Source organism: Arvicola amphibius, chromosome 5 (genome assembly GCF_903992535.2).
Source record: "Arvicola amphibius chromosome 5, mArvAmp1.2, whole genome shotgun sequence".
Classification (NCBI taxonomy): Eukaryota; Metazoa; Chordata; class Mammalia; order Rodentia; family Cricetidae; genus Arvicola; species Arvicola amphibius.
The window spans coordinates 144,452,229-144,469,443 of NC_052051.1; the positions used below are offsets into that span (position 1 = coordinate 144,452,229).

At 43.8% G+C, this 17,215-nt stretch overlaps 1 protein-coding gene across 4 annotated transcripts in view; it reads left to right on the forward strand.

The window, feature by feature from the left end:
- The first annotated feature begins 644 nt into the window (after positions 1-644).
- Positions 645-17,215, forward strand: part of Mbd2 (methyl-CpG binding domain protein 2) — a 54,432-nt gene continuing 37,861 nt past the window's right edge. The window contains exons 1-3 of one of the 4 annotated variants that reach the window (XM_038330701.1): positions 645-1,267; positions 11,086-11,245; positions 12,686-12,808. In XM_038330701.1, coding sequence (XP_038186629.1) covers positions 723-1,267; positions 11,086-11,245; positions 12,686-12,808 — 828 coding nt within the window. In that variant the 5' untranslated portion in view covers positions 645-722. Of the gene's footprint in view, positions 1,268-11,085; positions 11,246-12,685; positions 12,809-17,215 lie in introns of those variants that run through there. The other 3 variants (XR_005285454.1, XM_038330700.2, XM_038330699.2) reach the window with 3 other exon arrangements.

The window sequence follows — 17,215 nt, forward strand, 5'->3', positions numbered from 1 at the left end:
CTAGATGAACTCAAGGATTTTAGGCATTCTATGGAGAATCTAGAAGCCAAACCCTTACCACTGAAGAGAATATTCCAAATTATTCCCTTTCCTATGCACTGAAAACGTCCTAGGAGAAGTAGTAGCCCTGACCCCAAGCACTGGAGGGCACTGACAACCGTTCCGTGGGGTGTGTGTGTGTGGGGGGGACGGCTTCATTCGTTCAATCTGAAGTCCTTGGGGAAACCACGGTGGACAGGAGGCTATGGCGTTCCCAGAACAGCTGAGTTTTAAAATACAAAATGAGATGTTTTGTTTACGCCTTACTTGAGGACGCAAACCTAGGTAAGCGCACACGACGGCTACAGTTTAACCCTACTTGAAACAAAGTACCCAGGTCACCCCGGACACTGGCCGGCCCGATTCCACCCGACCAACCTCCAGCACCCCGCGCGCCCGCCCAGTGGGGGTTGGGCAGGAAGGGCGCGGCGGGGGCGGAGCCTGTGGGCGCGGGGGGCGTGGCTCCGAGGAGGCGGAGACGACAACATGACCGGGCCTAGAGCTTGGAGGACCTAAGAGGCGCGGCCGGGGCCACGCCCCGGGCGGGAGGGCCGCTCTGTGCGCGCCCGCTCTATGATGCTTGCGCGCGTCCCCCGCGCGCCGCGCTGCGGGCGGGGCGGGTCTCCGGGATTCCAAGGGCTCGGTTACGGAAGGAGCGCAGAGCCGGCTGGGGAGGGGGCTGGATGCGCGCGCACCCGGGGGGAGGCCGCTGCTGCCCGGAGCAGGAGGAGGGGGAGAGCGCGGCGGGCGGCAGCGGCGCTGGCGGCGACTCCGCCATAGAGCAGGGGGGCCAGGGCAGCGCGCTCGCTCCGTCCCCGGTGAGCGGCGTGCGCAGGGAAGGCGCTCGGGGCGGCGGCCGTGGCCGGGGGCGGTGGAAGCAGGCGGCCCGGGGCGGCGGCGTCTGTGGCCGTGGCCGTGGCCGTGGCCGGGGTCGGGGCCGTGGCCGGGGCCGGGGCCGGGGCCGCGGCCGTCCCCAGAGTGGCGGCAGCGGCCTTGGCGGCGACGGCGGCGCGGGCGGCTGCGGCGTCGGCAGCGGTGGCGGCGTCGCCCCCCGGCGGGAGCCTGTCCCTTTCCCGTCGGGGAGCGCGGGGCCGGGGCCCAGGGGACCCCGGGCCACGGAAAGCGGGAAGAGGATGGATTGCCCGGCCCTCCCCCCCGGATGGAAGAAGGAGGAAGTGATCCGAAAATCAGGGCTCAGTGCTGGCAAGAGCGATGTCTACTACTTCAGGTACCTCTCTGAGGGTGCGGGGGTGGGGTGGGGGTGCAGGGTCAGGTAGGGGTCAGGGGTCACGAGCTGGCCTGGGCAGGGGTTGCAGGATTAGAGTCCTGAAGATCTGTGACAAGGACCGGGTGAGCTGGTATGGGAGGGGGTGCTGAGGCCCTTGGCAGAGGTTAGACCTCAGTGGAGTGAGGGGCACAAGTGTCTGAAAGGTGAGGAAGACACGTTCTGCAGAAGACTTCCGGGGAAAATGGTTTGCGAACGAAGGGTTAATGGAAAGGATGGTTACTTAGGCCATGAAAGGGTTAAAAGAAGGTGTAATTCATCGAAACTCTAAAACCCAGTCACTGTTGGCGCCTGTCCCAGCATGTCCCAGATTCATCATCAGAAGTGCGTTTATTCGTGCCCGTGTGGAAGATTTAGCCATCTACAGGAAGAAAGTTTCAGTTAACTTTGTAGGATCCAGGGAGGTCTCACGTAGAAATCGGCATTTGTGACTCCAGGAGCCGTGTGGAATGCTTTGGCGTGGCAGTCCGTCCTCTTCGTTTGACAACGGAAGTTGTCAGACTCCCAGACCAACATTTGTTCCCCCAGTGAACATGTGGCAGTGTCTGGAGACATTTCTGGGTCTCACCTGGGGAGAGGGTGCTGTTGGCGTTGTGAGGGAAGGTCGGAGGTGCTGCTGCAGTAATGAGCTTCCCCCAAGTGTGAGCCAGGAGTACAGCTGAGAAATAGAGCCGAAGTGCTTCAGGGTCTTTCACTTGAATGTCATCTTGCAGTACTGTAGTTACACTGCTGACGCCATTCGTTTGTGATGGGTGGCAAGCTCAGGAAAGGGTCAGTGGCCACTGATACCAGTGGGATTATGAACGAACTAAATGTTCCTCCGCACCTTCCCATTTATCATTGAGTATAAACATGTTATTTTCAGTAGCTTGGAGGACCCTGGGTGGAACTGTTTTCAGGCAGTGTAATATTTGAGTGTTTGGGAACCAGTTCTTAGTCGTTCAGAAGCTGGAGTAACGTGAAAATTTTCCTGTTGGTCATTCAACTGGCGCGGGGGAAATATGCTTGGGTATAGTAATTCCAGTTCATATATGTGAACAGAGTTTAAGGGGTTAAAAAGTTGTGTACAAGTATGCATCAAAATACATGAGTGTATTTACTGCTGATGTAGCGCATAGATATGAGCATATTGTTTTCTCTTTCTCCTTGGTGGTGTTGGTCAAACCCAGGGCCTAGTCCATCTACAGTCAAGTGTTCTGCCACTGAGGAGCATTGCCAGACCCTGAACACATTCTTGCCGGATGCTCAGATACAGGAATGATTAGCTTATTCTTTTCAGCTCTTGAAGTTAAAAAAAAAAGTGTTGTGTTCCAACTCATTCACTTTGTTTGAGACAACTTAATTTTAGTGCAGGGGATTGAATCTATTCCTTGCACTTGCTGGGCGAATACTATAAATTGAGTTACGTCCTGTTTCCCTGCCCCCTCTGAAAATTTTGTGGCAAGCGTCTTACTGAGTTTCCCAGCTGGACTTGAATTTGCCTGGAGCTGGTGATGCTCTTGCACAGCCCCCGGGGTTGCTGGGATTACCTGTACCAGCAGGCCTGGAGTTCAGAAAGCTTCAAGTATGAAGGTGATTGTGTGGGTTTCAGTTTGTCCATCACTGCTCAGTACAGTGCTATGATGCTGCTAAAAATAAAACAGTAGCTGCTAGCTGGATGTAGTGGCCCACGCCTTTAATTTCAGAACTCAGGAGGTGAGGCAGGCAGAGTTCCTAACCTGGTCTACAGAGCCAGTTCCCTGCCTAACAGCCAGGATTACACAGAGAAACCCTATCTTGAAAAACAAAACAAGAAATTAAAAGGCTGCTGCGGTTAGATACATTTGTTTCATTTAATGCTGCTTACAGTTCTTCTTTGCTTAGGGTTTGTTTTACTGTTACCTTTTCTCGTAGGCAGGCTGCACAGGCTTTGTGTGAACTGCTGCTGATGTCTCGGAGACAGTTATATTCGACAGGAGTCTTTTGTATCTGGGATTGAATCCATTCTCAGTTGAGCATTGTAGAATTTGTATTTCATCGCTTATGGAACTTGTCTTGCGATATGGTTTGTTTGGTTTTGGAATGATGTATTTATTCAAATGAACTTTGCATTATAGAAAAGCTTGTGTTTTTCTTTTTCTTTCTTTTTCTTTTTTGGATACGTAGCTGGAAAAGATATTCAAAAGTCAAACTGGGTGTGGTTGCGTATGCCTGTAGTCTCAGATACTCAGGAAGCTGAGGGGACAGGATCACTTGAGCCCAGGAGATTTGATCCAGCCTGGTTAATGTAATGAGACTCTTGTTTCTAGAAGCACATTAGAAGCTGGTGAGATGGTTTGGCAGGTGCAGGTTCTTGCTGTCAAAGCCTGATGACTGAGTTTGATCCCTGGAACCCACCCGGTGGGAGGAGGAGACTGATCTTAGAGGGCGTCCTCTAGCTGCCTCCTCGCCGTCACTACACCCTGGCCACCACTATACACCGAGTGCTACACACACACACACAGCGGAGCTTTGCACTGTTGTGCTTATTTAGGGCTAAAAGAGTGTTGTCTGTGGTTTGTTGTCCTCTTGTGAGATGTTACTCTGTTACCTGCTGTGACTCTCTTCAGAGGCTGTACTACCCACGCATGAAGTACAGCGTGAAGTTTGTACCACATTAGTTTAGTTGTGATGCATTTTTCTGTGATGGATTATGGTGACGGACCAGTGAAACTCAGTTCACACTACTTTTCGGCCTTAGTTTTACATATTGGTGTCCATGTGGTACCTGCCTTAAACCAGGAGCTCAGAATGTCTGCTAATGGTAGGTTGAGTGGGAACCTTCCTGCTGGTAATGTGAACACCGTCACCCAGCTGTTCACACAGATTCTAACATTACTAACCCCCGAATTAGCCTGCTCCTGGGGAGATTAATTTGAACTAAGCCATGCCTATTTACTGAGGGTGTGCCCAACACTTATTAATTGGGCTGACTTTAATGCACAGGGAAAGCCTCAGGTTTTGGTGGAATATGTTTTGGCTGCGTCTTGAAACTGTGTGTAATAGAAGCACCTCTGGTTGCCAGTTAAGCACTGTAATTACGCCTTCTGTCAGGATTACTGAGATAGTGCTCTGGCGGTTCGTATATTATCATCCAAAGCATGTTTTCAAAAAGGGTGTGGTTTGTTAAACTACTGGGTCCACTGGTACAGTTTCTGAAAAAAATTCATTGCCACATTTGAACCCATAAAGCAGTAATTTTCTTATTGGCCTTGTGATCCTTTATTTCCAGTATTTGGCTTTTTGTGCAACACATACTGGTTTGTGTTTCTGAAATACTTTCCTCTTCATAGGGTTCTTTAGGACCTTTTTCTCTCTTGCCTTCTCCTTTCCCCCTCTGTGCAGCACTTGTTGGTCCTGGTACTAGGCATATAATCCCAGGCTGGCTTTGAAGTCGTGGCAGTCCTATCTCCGTGCTTCCCAAATGCTAGAATTGGAGGCACACATATCGTTCTTAACTGTCTTCACTTTCTTGAACTAAAAAGAGCAGGACTCAGGTGTTGCTGAGGTCCATAAAAATCACAAATGATCTAAATTGAAGTAGGAGTCTCCAGAGGAGGCAGCTGGGTGTAAGGTTAGATCTGGGCATGGTTCTCCACCTCCTGGGCCTAACAGTGGTGTACTGTGAACAAGCCACAGTTTTCCCCATGCTCTTGTTTGCCCACTTATTAGTGGGGTCTGCTTGTCACATGAACCTCAGAATATTTGACACAAGGATTAATACTGTTCTTGCAGGATGGGTTCAAATAGGCAACACATTGAGTAAGGAGAGACATTAAGTTTCTTTCTGCTCACAGTTCCAGAGGCTACAGTTCATTGTGGCTGGGAAGGCCCTATTATTCCAGGTTATTACCCTGACTCAACCTTCAGTATTTGAAGCAAATTTAATACAATATAATTTCATTCATAAAGAACCTCTTCAGTAAGTTGCTTGTGGCCGTAAGACTGAAACATGGGAATTTTATAACCACACATAGTTCAGTATTGCAAAATGAGAAGAAAAGTCAGCAGTCACGTCAGGATTACTCCTGCCACAGTGGTGCTCTCTCCATGGGTTCAGAGGAGGGAAACACATTTACTGTGAGGGCTGTGGGGTCTTCATGGCAGACAGAGGATGTTAGGTTCATAAAAGTAGGAGTCTCCAGAGGAGATCTTGGAGTTTGGAGTGTTGCATTATAGACCAGGTAAAGACAGGTCATTCAGCTCATTCATGACAGAATGAATTAACCAACATGGTTGGAACAAAGGTCATGGGGTAAGAGAAGTGGAAAGTAGGGTTGAAAGGTTGAAGGAGCCAGGTTACAGATGCGGGGCTGGTGGGGAAATCCACTGAACACTAGTAGTTTTACATTTTAAATTTATTTTAAACTTGCATAAAATATAAAATTATGTACTTATATATTCTAAAAACTAAGTCTACATTGAAGGCTTTTAAAGAGTAGCTATGGTTCAAGTGTCTTGGTTTAGGATGGACAGTGGGATACTTTAGAATGCAGAAGCTGGCAGAGAGTCTGTCATGGCGACCTGAGGTGGTTAAGACCATGTTGACTGTAGCCATGTGCAGGATGAGTTCAAAGGTGATTAGTAACTGATAGACATGGAGATAGAAATAGTATCAAAGTCGGTGGCAGTCTCCTGGGGCATGTTGTGCAGGGGCTTCTGAGTGTTCATTTTCGGGACAAGTGCGTGTGCAGGGGTGCGAGAAGCTGTGAGGAATGGCTGAGTCAGTCTTCCTGTCACTGCACACTGGTGTTTTGGAAGCAGGAGTATGCATTTTTAAAAAATTATTTGGCAATTTTCTGACAATTAGGGTTTATACTTAAGTACAAAAGATAAATCGAAGTTTACATTTTAGCTTCAGATAAAATTTGGTTTCTTGGGGAATTGTTTTTAATGTTACTGAAATCTTTTGCTTTGAATGTTTACTCAAGTTTGAACAAATTAAAGGGGTGGGATAAGAAACAACTTACAAAGTTTAAGGGTTAGAGAGATGCTCAGTGGTTAAGAGCACTGGCTACTCCTCCAGAGCTGAGCATTTCCTTCCCAGCTCACATGGTGATGCCCAGCTGTCTGGAGCTACAGTTCCAGGAGCAACAAGGGTACTCAGACATACATGCAGGCAAAAATGCCCATACATTTAAAAACATAAAACTATTCTTTTAAAAGCTTGAGGTTTTGGTTAATATTTTCCAGTGTTAAAGTATATAGAAGTTTTTTTTGTGTGTGTGTGTGTGTGTGGGTGGGTGGGTGGGTTTTTCTTAATTCCTTATAAAGATTTTCTTGATCGTGGTGCATAGTCCTGTAGTTCTGAGCATGTTCTTCATCAGTGTAAGTAGCCCTCTGCCTTCTGAGAGGCCCCGTCCCTTACAGACTGCTGTGTGTCACTCCACTGTAGTGACTACCATGCCCACAGCTCATCTGTCAGAAACGGCCTTGAAGATAGGGTTGTGTGGTCTTTGTAACAGCTATTAACGCTGTAGCTCACTAGTCATCACATGTGTCCCGCTGTTAGCGACGGCTTCAGAGGATGGTTCAGTTGCACACCACAGGTCTGTGAGACAGGGTGGCACAGCAGGATGAGTTGTCTGCTTAGGAGCTGATGGTTCCAGGTGAGTTCACAGTGTGGCAGAAATGCAGATGGCACTGCACATTCTGGTATCTCAGGTACAGTTTCTAAATTTTCTTTTACATAAAGTTTCTTCTGGGCAATTATATTTAAGAATCTTTAACATGGAGTTACTGTTTGACAGTCACTTTAAGCAGTTTGACAGAAATTAAAGGAGGCTGGGTTCAAGTGATGAAATGTCTTCATATGAACTGAGATTCGACTCATAGTTCGATTTTTAATTAAATAGTGGATAACAAATTAAGTGCATGATTGCAAGTTAGTTCAGGAATGGGGTAGGTTAACAGGGAAATTTTCTCTGTGGTTGAAACTGAGATAGTATTTCATTACTTTGGTCAGAGCAAACTGAAAATGACTAATCTATTCACGAATCTACGAGTGTTAAAAAACAATACTGTAAACTTAAGTTATGAATTGATACTTCTAGAATAAGTAATTGACATCCTAGAATAAAAGCTTAGTCACTTTGCAAGTCCTAGTATTTCTGTGATGTGGACAGGTAGCGGTCATCTTAGAGGGTGATGGGAATGTAGTCCCTGTCTGTGCTCAGCCGGTCACTCAGGGTCAGTGCTGCTGTGCAGCTGGTGTGAATCTCATGGACACATTTCCTACTTAACTGTTCTCTTGGGCCTTGTCTTCCTATTGCTTGTCCCTCTCTCCTACAGAGCAAGGTCCCTGGTGTCCAAATTCCCTGGGGCAGGCAGGTTTACTTTCTTGAGCTGTTACTGAAAGGACAGTGGCTTGTCCTGAGTTTCTGCATGGCACATATCTGCCAGATGTCCTACAGAGTCCTGTCTGTATGGCAGGAGTGAAGCAGAACTTGGGAGGCACCACTTGATATTGCTAATCTTGCAATTTTCTCACTTTACCCTTTTTGGATTATAATTAGTAGAGTATGTGAGAGTTTCATCCTGGGCCCTGTGCTTGCTGGGCCAGCTCTGTACCCCTGAACTGTGTTTGCAACCCAGAATAGTCTTGAGAGTGAGCCCTGTCCTTGGGTATTTACATCTCTGGAGTCTGAGAAGTGTCCAGAGTAACCTCCTTAGTGAGTTTTGCTCTGTGGAAGCCTTGACATTGAGGTACTGGCATATTTTCAAAGTGACTTTTAACATACAAGGAACACCTCATGCACATTCAACTTTGAAATTCATTGGTTCTTCCCAAAATGACTTTCTGTTTGTCTCAGCCACATGCTAAGCAGTGTGGTGCTTATCTTTTTGGTAAATGTTATATTGCCTGAATATTTTCAAGTTCTGAAAATAAGTCAGCTGGAAGAAGATCCACACTGGAGCTCAAGTTTTTATTGCATTAAAAGGATCTTTAGGCGGAAATCCAATTAAGAATGTCATTTTATTTTGTGGAAAGATATTTTCTTGTTCTTTTTTATATACTGGAGATACTGAACCTAGGGCCTTGTAGATGCTAGGTGAGCATCCTGCTACTGAGCTATATCACTCTTTCCTTCTTAAAGCCACCAGGCTGGGCTTGGACTCTCTCTTGCTTCAGCCTCTAAGTAGCTGAGATTACAGCATGCATTACTGGCTTAGCTTCCTTCCTCTCTCTCTCCCTCCTTCATTCCCTTATTCACTACGTGTCAAAGATAGTTTATCAGGGTGTTCTTTATCAGTCACATGACTATTTGATGACAAGGGCTTCATGGGTATTCTAGCTTAATTAAAACTGTAATCATATAAATGACTGATAAATACAATAATTATAATTTTTTCAGATTGATTTGAGTGATTTAGTGAGATTTATGTAGTAAAACTGACTAAAGGTGAAATTTTTATTTTTAATTTTAAGTATATGATTAAGTATATGCCTGCAAAAGAAAACTACATTCTTTCTTACTCAATTGATAGGTTTCTTGCTTTCAGTTACTTTGTTCAGTGGTTGCCTCAGTATAATGACTTTTGAGAGTTTATCAAAAGGGGTTTATAATATTTGGTTGTTGGAAATATATAGGAATCAAGGAATTGTAATGAAATAAAATTTCAGAGGACTGTGCAATTGTTTTTCATTTGGACTGGAGAATAACGAGCCCCATGACGATTTAGGTGGGCTTGAAGGACATAATATCTCATTGACAGGTTCATCCCATCTGGAAAGAAAGATAGACTGTACCTTTGAAATCAAAGGTACATGGCATATTTCAGTGACTGAGGTTGTAATTTAGGATACCAACGTCGACAGGATAAAGTCTGCAAACAGTAAATTTGATTGAGTTCTTTTGATGATGTACTAAGGAGGGGAAGGCATTTTGTCACCACTGGGGAATCTGAGAATTTGAATTTGGTGCTGGATGGGTGGCAGAGGAATATGGGAGATGAAGCATTGTTAGTGTTCATCCAGCTTGGAGGAGGAGATGCTATATGGGCAGTGATGTCCTTGGCAGATTGGAAGCGTGTGGTTGATAGTGATGATCGAGCTTGAGGCAGTGTTGAAAGTACCCTGATGGCTTCGCTTGTGGTGCTGTGCCTGTTTTCCAGTGTAAAGTGCAGTTGATTTGAGATAGTCTATGTGTCTTCCTTCCCAGACTGGATTTTGGTTTTGGCTACTTTACTTACTCTCTTATGGTCTGGTTGGTGTTGGTTGTAATCTTCATCATTGGTTCAATTTTGTCAAATTTGAATTGTGTTCCAAGAATACTTAAGTCATGGGATTGTGAACAACAAAGGTTAATAGGTCTTCCAGCCATCCGGAGTCTGTGTTGACAGAATACCATGCAGTGTGACAGATGACATGCTTTGTTTCTTAGACCTGAGCCTGGATAGTTCAGTCCAGCGTAATGTTGTATTGTTTTGTTCCCCAGTGTTTTAAAGTTCTTTGTTTGTTGAATTAAGTTTTACTTATTTTGACTAGTTAGTGCAAGGTTAAATTCTAGGTGCGGCATGCCAGCCTCTGTGAGATGCTTTCTGAAGTTCTAAGGGGTTTCTTCTGCCGAAACAGTCACAGTTTGTTTTAGATATTTGGTTTATAAAAGTTTTTAGATAAGACTTTAGGAATATTGTCCCTAAAAAGCAGTTTCTTACAGATTAATGACACAGAACTCCTTTTTAGGGAGTCTATTTTCTGCAGTTCTGGCACTTTTACAGTTTTCCATCTTTGGCAGTTCTTGTTTATAAGAAGTAAATTACTTATTTATTGGACTTTTTTGAGGCAGGGTTTCATATCCCTGGCTAGACTAGAAGTACCCTTGTAGTTGAAGCTGATGTTTGCCTCTGTCTTAAGAGCTGGGATTACAGGCCAGGCCTCTGCCATGACACCTGGCTAAAAAGAAATTATTTTTTATAAACTTATTTTACTTAATTTTTTCTCTCTTTAGATCTCTGTGCTTTTTTAAGTTTTACTTTTGAGATTATAATATAATTGCAACATTTCTCACCTTTCCTCCTTCCAAATCCTTCCATATATTCCTTTCAGCTCTCCTTCAAATCCTTGGCCTCTTTTTTTATTAGTTATTATTGCATGCATATATACATTTATATCCCTAAATATGACCTGCTCACTTGATACGCTTATTTTAGACAGTTTGTCAAACAAAAGTCATGTCAGAATTGTATAAATAGGTTCACAGATGTTCTTGTTTTTCTTTTTAGTTGTAGTTTTTAGTAGAAGTATTTACACATCAAATTTTTTTTTCTATTATAGATATGTGTATGCCAGATTATGTGGAGTCCAAATTCATGTTTTAAACTAGCTATTGACTTTAACAGTTTCTGAGCTCTTGACATTGTGCATAAACCAGTGTTTTCAAAAGACAGTTTGGAAAGAAGTAGGTGAGAATGCAGACTCTTGTAGGGAGTGTGCTGCATGGGCTGTGCTCAGCTCTCAGGCAGTTAGCTGGGTAATGTGTAGCAGCATGTGCAGTGTGCTCTCGCGCACACCAGGGAGAGCTGCATTGAATGGTATGCTTTCTCTTTCTGCAGAAAGTTAAGAAGTTCCTTCAAGACTTGTAGTAATTCCAAAATGAAGCCCAACACATGTAATTGTAATTTGTAACAATCAGGAACAGAAATTGCTGTTAAAAAAGGTTATGTAGAGATGTATTTTAAAAAGGCTATATAGAGGCTATTAATATTTCCTTTTGTACAAATAACCTTTTTTTTTCTTCTAGTCCGAGTGGTAAGAAGTTCAGAAGTAAGCCTCAGCTGGCAAGGTATCTGGGAAATGCCGTTGACCTCAGCAGTTTTGACTTCAGAACTGGCAAGATGATGCCTAGTAAATTACAGAAGAACAAGCAGAGACTACGGAATGATCCTCTGAATCAGAACAAGGTTGGTGACTGTACTCTAGCATAGACGTGCGCTTCCCAAGACGTGTTTCCTGTGCCATTGAGCTCTCTGTTGTCTAAGTTTCTCTCCCCACTACAGAGTATTTTAAAACTTACAAGTGGGTTGTATTTTTCTGTATTTGGAAGTGCTTGAACAGAGAAAGTGTGATTGTACACAGTAGAAAACAGTGTTTCAGTGTGTCAGTAGACTACCAGCCTGTACTACACATTGTGTTTTTTTTTTTAAAAAAGTGTATTTCTTTTGTTTCCTAAAAAGAGGCAACATCACCACATAGTGTGTAACTGCATAGTGATTTTGGAGAGTCTCGGGGGGCGGTGCGACTCTGACTTTGATTTTGACGACACCAACGCAGACATCACTTATTCATCCTCAGGGATTTGTTCCCTAGCCCTTAATTCTCTGGAACTGCTTGGTTGATTATTATATAGCAGTATAAACAAGTCACATTTGGATATATTAATTTAGTTTGATTAAAGATTTAGTGTCTTATAAAAAGGTTCTATTCTTCCAAGAACAACTGGCCGTGTATGACCCACAGACAACTCATTACATGGTTCCTCTAAGTAGTGACCACTTGGTGCTGAGTCGGGAGTCGAGGTGGACATCACCACTACAGATGCCTAGACCAGTGGTTTTAATGATTTTGTTATCAGTTGTTAAAGGTTTTCATACCCTATGTATTTTAGGAGCCTGTGTCTGTGCATCACCATCTCCACTTTCTCAGGACAGTCTTGTGAAAGTAGAGTCATTTCATACATAGGATTTGACTGATATAACCCTGCTGGGCCCTCAGGAGTGCAGCATTCAGACAGGAACCAGACTCTGCACTCCGGCAGGCATGGGCTTGGTGAACTGGCTGTGCTCTGTGTTAGCTGATACAATCTATCATAGTGTAATATCTGATACAGATAAACAACTTTCTGAGGTTGAAGCCTCTGAAGGCCTGAGACCTTTTGGAGAGGGTAATAAAACTTTTCCCATAGCGTTATTGTGAAAACGAAGTGGGGGTTTACATAAAAGCATTTAGCAAAATATTGACCTCTGCTATTTCCTTTTTCCCCCCTCGTAAATGTCCTTTCCTTCCCTAAACTGCAGCCAGCTTTCTGAGCAGCACGCTACCCTGCTTAGCATAGTGTTCAGTTTAGGAAGCTTTCTGAGGCAAGCCCTTTTCCTTTCCTGAAGCATATACACACACTAGTGTACGTGTGTATACACGACAGTTAAACTCTAGCACAGTACCGCTTGCGTATCTACAGAAGGACCTAACTGTTTATGAAATGACAAGAATGCTTATAAATTTTCCTCTTGTTCCCAGAGTCACATTTTCGCCTCAATTAATGCAATTTAAAGCTTTACTTCCTGACAGTTGTGGTTCATTAAAAACTAATTCGTTTCTAGTTTGTGTGCATCTTTCTGCTCTAGCTGCTCTGGACCGCTCATCACTGCATCATGGCATGTGCTTTCAGGACCTGCTTGCTTCTGTGCAGCTCCCTCTGCTTGGAATGCGCTTCCCCTCCCCCTCCATCTGGCCAACTCCTCAGCTGAGGCTCTGCTCCATTGCCTGCATCTCTGGGAATCCTGTCCCTTCCTCCCTGGTGACCGCTGTGCTTGGCCCTTGCATTTGTGTCTGTGCTTCAGCTAGACTGTGAGCTCTTTGGGAGCAGGGACTCTGGTTGGTTTTGTTCTGTACAGTAGCCCCAAACCTTGCACATAATAGCCTGTTAAATAAACACTTGATGTTTGATTCACTAGCCACCTGATTCTAGAAGTTTATAGTGGTAATAAATGTTATTTAATAAATTCGTGTAACACAAGTTTGAGGTGCCTTTCATTTTCATTGTTTTCTGACATTCTGTGTGAAGTTTGTGGTGTCTGATCTTGCCTTGATCTGAGTTTTAGAAGTTTTAGGTAACTACAGTGGGAGTTGTTACAGTTTGAAAAGCAGACTCCCTTTGGGAGTAGCACTATCATTACAAGCAGAAAGCATATTTGTGGTGTAGTTAGCTGAATGCTGTTGTTTAGTGATAGTATTGTATAAAGAAGTCTGGGAAATGTAGCTGACAGGAGTCTCTATATAAGATTTAGCTTGGCTAAAGTATATTACCCATTTTTTTAAGTTTAAAAAAATTTAAAACTGAGGATATAGTCAGTGAAGTAAGGTTTTAAACAGGATTGACCAACCATAAACTGTGATCTTGCCATATGTCTTCTATATTAAAGAGCTTATTGCTAATGAGTATTTTCAAGTGTGATTGGAAAGACTGCTTGGAGGACCTTTGCAGAGTGGGTTTAATTACGTTCCAGCGGGCGGGTAGGATGGAGTAGGCACTGACTGGGTCCACATGCACTGCAGCTCCTGTACTTGTCTCTGCTTTTCTCAAATTTTTTTCTTAACCAAACTCCCCAAATTGATTGCATTCTTGCTTTCATTGTTTATTGATTTTTCTTGCCACTGCTATAATTATTTGTAGGCAACCTCATCTCTCAAGGTGATAAAATAATTGAAATACCAAGTAGATTACTGAAGATGTCTCTGGAGCTAATGGGGCAGGTGGCTCACAGCAGTGTGAAAGTGACCAACTGGGGTGTGGTGGAGTGACGGCAGTGTTCTCACAGTGGAGCATGCTGGGATGTAATTGTTAACTATAGCCACACATGTAGCTAATGTGCGGCTGCATGTGCTTCGTGCTTACCCTGTTGAACAACACAGTTTAGAATGAAAAGACGAAATCTTAGCTTTACATGTAAAACATTTTGTGCACGCGCACACACACACACACACACACACACACACACACACACTTTCAAAGATACCTCAGGGTTTCAGAGATGGCTTTGAACATTTTAAGGAGACAGTGGTGACAAGGTGGTAATTTTGGGTGAGTGAGATGGCTGAGCAGGTAAAGGCCCTGCTGCCAAGTCTGGTGATCTGAGTTCCATTTCCAGGACCCACATAAAGGTGGGAGAAGAGGGTGTGTGTGTGTGTGTGTGTGTGTGTGTGTGTGTGTGCGCGCACGCATGTGCATGCACGTGCACAACAAGGAGAGGGAAGATATAGAAAATAAATATTAAAAATTTAAGACAAGATAATTTCTAAAATTTAGTTGGATTTATCCTGGGATGCGCTACATTAGGTTGTAATGCAAAGCATATTTACAGAACTTAGGGAGCTTGCTTCTGTTCAATTCTACATTAGACTAGATTCTTTACGTTTCTGTTGTTTAATGCTGTAATATAAATGTTTTAGAAATGAAGTGCAAATAACCTGGTGTTAATATGACCTATGATAAATTTTGTATATTCTTTACAATAATTACTGTTTGGAACAAGTCCATTTCTGAGTTTAACTTAACAGCACTGCCGCTACGTTGGAAGGGCACAATTCTTTCGCTGCCTTCTTCTGCTTTCTCAGACTTGGTACTTTGAAAAATAGAAATAGAAGCTTCGTATTTTATTTTTTTGGGAGGGGGAGAGGTCAATTCTGTGTTAGATCCACCGTCTTGAATTCCTCATGAATTATCTTGGGTAGTAAGAGTAGTTAGTAAGTTATTGTAATTTACAGGCATAGGCTTGGGACTGTAGGACTGTACCCTAGATCCCCAGACACATGGAGAAGACACTTGCTCCAGTTATTTTCACAAAGTTATCAGACATACAGTTTATAGCTCAGTAGTGTAGCCCAGGGCAGCAGCTGTAAGGTTTAAAAAAGCTTGTAAGTTAGTGGGTAGTTTGCACTTCAGTTTAGACTTGTGTGCAGTCTCGAGAATGGATTGGAAAGGCCTGAAGCAGGATGTAGGCAAGCTAATTGGGCCATTTTAGTCCAAAAAATTAATGGACCTAAATTAATGCCTTGACCTTAGGTATAGAAAGAGGAGAATCAAGAAATTAGTAGGTTTAGGTGCCTGCTGGTCACAGGGAGAAAGAATCAACACTTTGTAAAATTGTGGCTTTGGTCACTGTTATATTCTGGTCATAGTTTGTCTCCTAGAGGTTCTTGTCTGGAGGCTTGACCTGTGGTCCTGTGATTCTGAGGTGGGAAGAACTGTGGACAGGGTGGAAAGTTTAAGTAATAGGGTTCCACTTTTATAATGGATTAATGCCAGGGTTCTGGAACATTGTAGATTTTGTAGGCATTTGTATTGCAGTGGGTTGTTACCAAACCTAGCCCTTCCCTGTCTGCTTGCTTCTCTGTTTGTATACGCTCCTTATGCTTGTAGACGGCTACTCTGACCTGTTATGATGGCCAGAGGCCCACACCAGGGTGCTGGCACCATGCTTTGGGTTCTCCAGTAAATAAGATTGTGAGCTAAATTAACCCTTTTTAAGTTGCCTTAGTCCAGGGTATTTTGTTATGTGCATGCATGTGTGAAGTTATCCATGGGATGGTTGGTGACAAGGAGAACCTGTGGGTTGGGATGAAGCTGGTGGAGTTACAGTAGCTGTGTTTCTTGGGCTCTCATAAATTCATCGTGTGAAGATTCCTACCCTAGTTTGTCATTTGTCATTTATTGTGCCCAGTGTTTAGACAAATAGGAAAGGTACGTTTTCATATTGCAAATGCAAATGAGATGAATAAAAATATCCTGTGGAAAAGTGACAAGAACTTTCCCAAAGGTAAGAACAAAGTCAGGAAAGTGTAGTATTACAGAAGCATGGAGAAATCAAGGAGGGTGAGGACTACATCAGAATTGGAATGGACCTGGTGACCTTTATAGAGCCAATTTCCAGGGACTGGAATGCCAGGTCTTTGAAAATTTTATACTTTGGATTTATTGTTAGCTGAAATAGCTGGGTAAACAGTGAAAGGCTGGCTGGCCAGCGCAGAGTATCGCCCTCCTGCTAATGTGTTTCAGCTCCTGTCTCTGTCCTGCTCCCTGAAGGACACCAGTTTGTTTCTGTTGTTCTTCCTTTTTGTATGTTCTTTTAGGTCATATGCAAATATAAACATACTATATTTGTATGTTATATTTGCATGTTTTAACCTCCCTATAAAATGGTTAGAATGGCTTTTTCTAAATATTGAAAGACAGCTTAGAAGGAAGCAGAATGAGGATGGAGGATTGTAGCTTGAGGATGCATGCCTTAGAAACTTCCAGGATCCTTTGGATTGTATGCCATAACTTTTTTTTGAGGGGGAAGTGTTTCTCCTACTGAAATTTTTATCTCCATCAGAATTTCAAAGGGATCTGTACCTGAAAAACTTATCCATTGGTTTGTGTTAAAGAAGGAAGGAGAGCAAGGTGTTAGGGGGAAAAGAGGGGCCAGGCCATTTGATGTGGTTCAGAATAACTATTTGCTTGATTATGGACTTCTCAGTTATCGAGTAAATGTCTGAGGGTTCTATGGTCAATTCATCATTATGACCATACTTTGTATCACCATACAAATACTGTGGTAAGAACTACCCCTTAACTTCAATATTCCTAGGATTTCTACTCTAGTTGAATACAAAGAGAATATGTCTTCTGACCTGTAAAACTCCACCGGTTCTTTTCTGCACTCTACTTGCTACGTGCCATGGGAACTAGACTGAAAATTTAAAAACATACACGCACAGACAGACAGGGACATGGGTCATCCTTGATATAAGAATGCCCACTTTATTGTGCTCAGGGGCAGCTTATATAGGGCTCTGGCCACGCCCCAGCTCCCGGAATCTTTCAGCTGCAAACTCATCAAAACCCACTCCCCTGCCATCAGGGTCTCCTGCTCAGAGCAGCTGCAGGCTGCCCAGAGCAGAGGAAAACAAGTTGTTTACAGGAAATTCAGGGTGTGGTGGTCCGCAGTCCCCAACACTGACCTATAGAGAAAGTGACTGAAGTCTCTTCCAAAGCCCCTGTGCTCTGTATTTCTTGCTGGTTGCAGTGTCTTAGAGCCTGTAGGAGTAGAGACGGAGTGAGTACTCCACAGGTGATAGAATTAGTAAGACAGGGAAGGCTTTGCAAGGAGCTG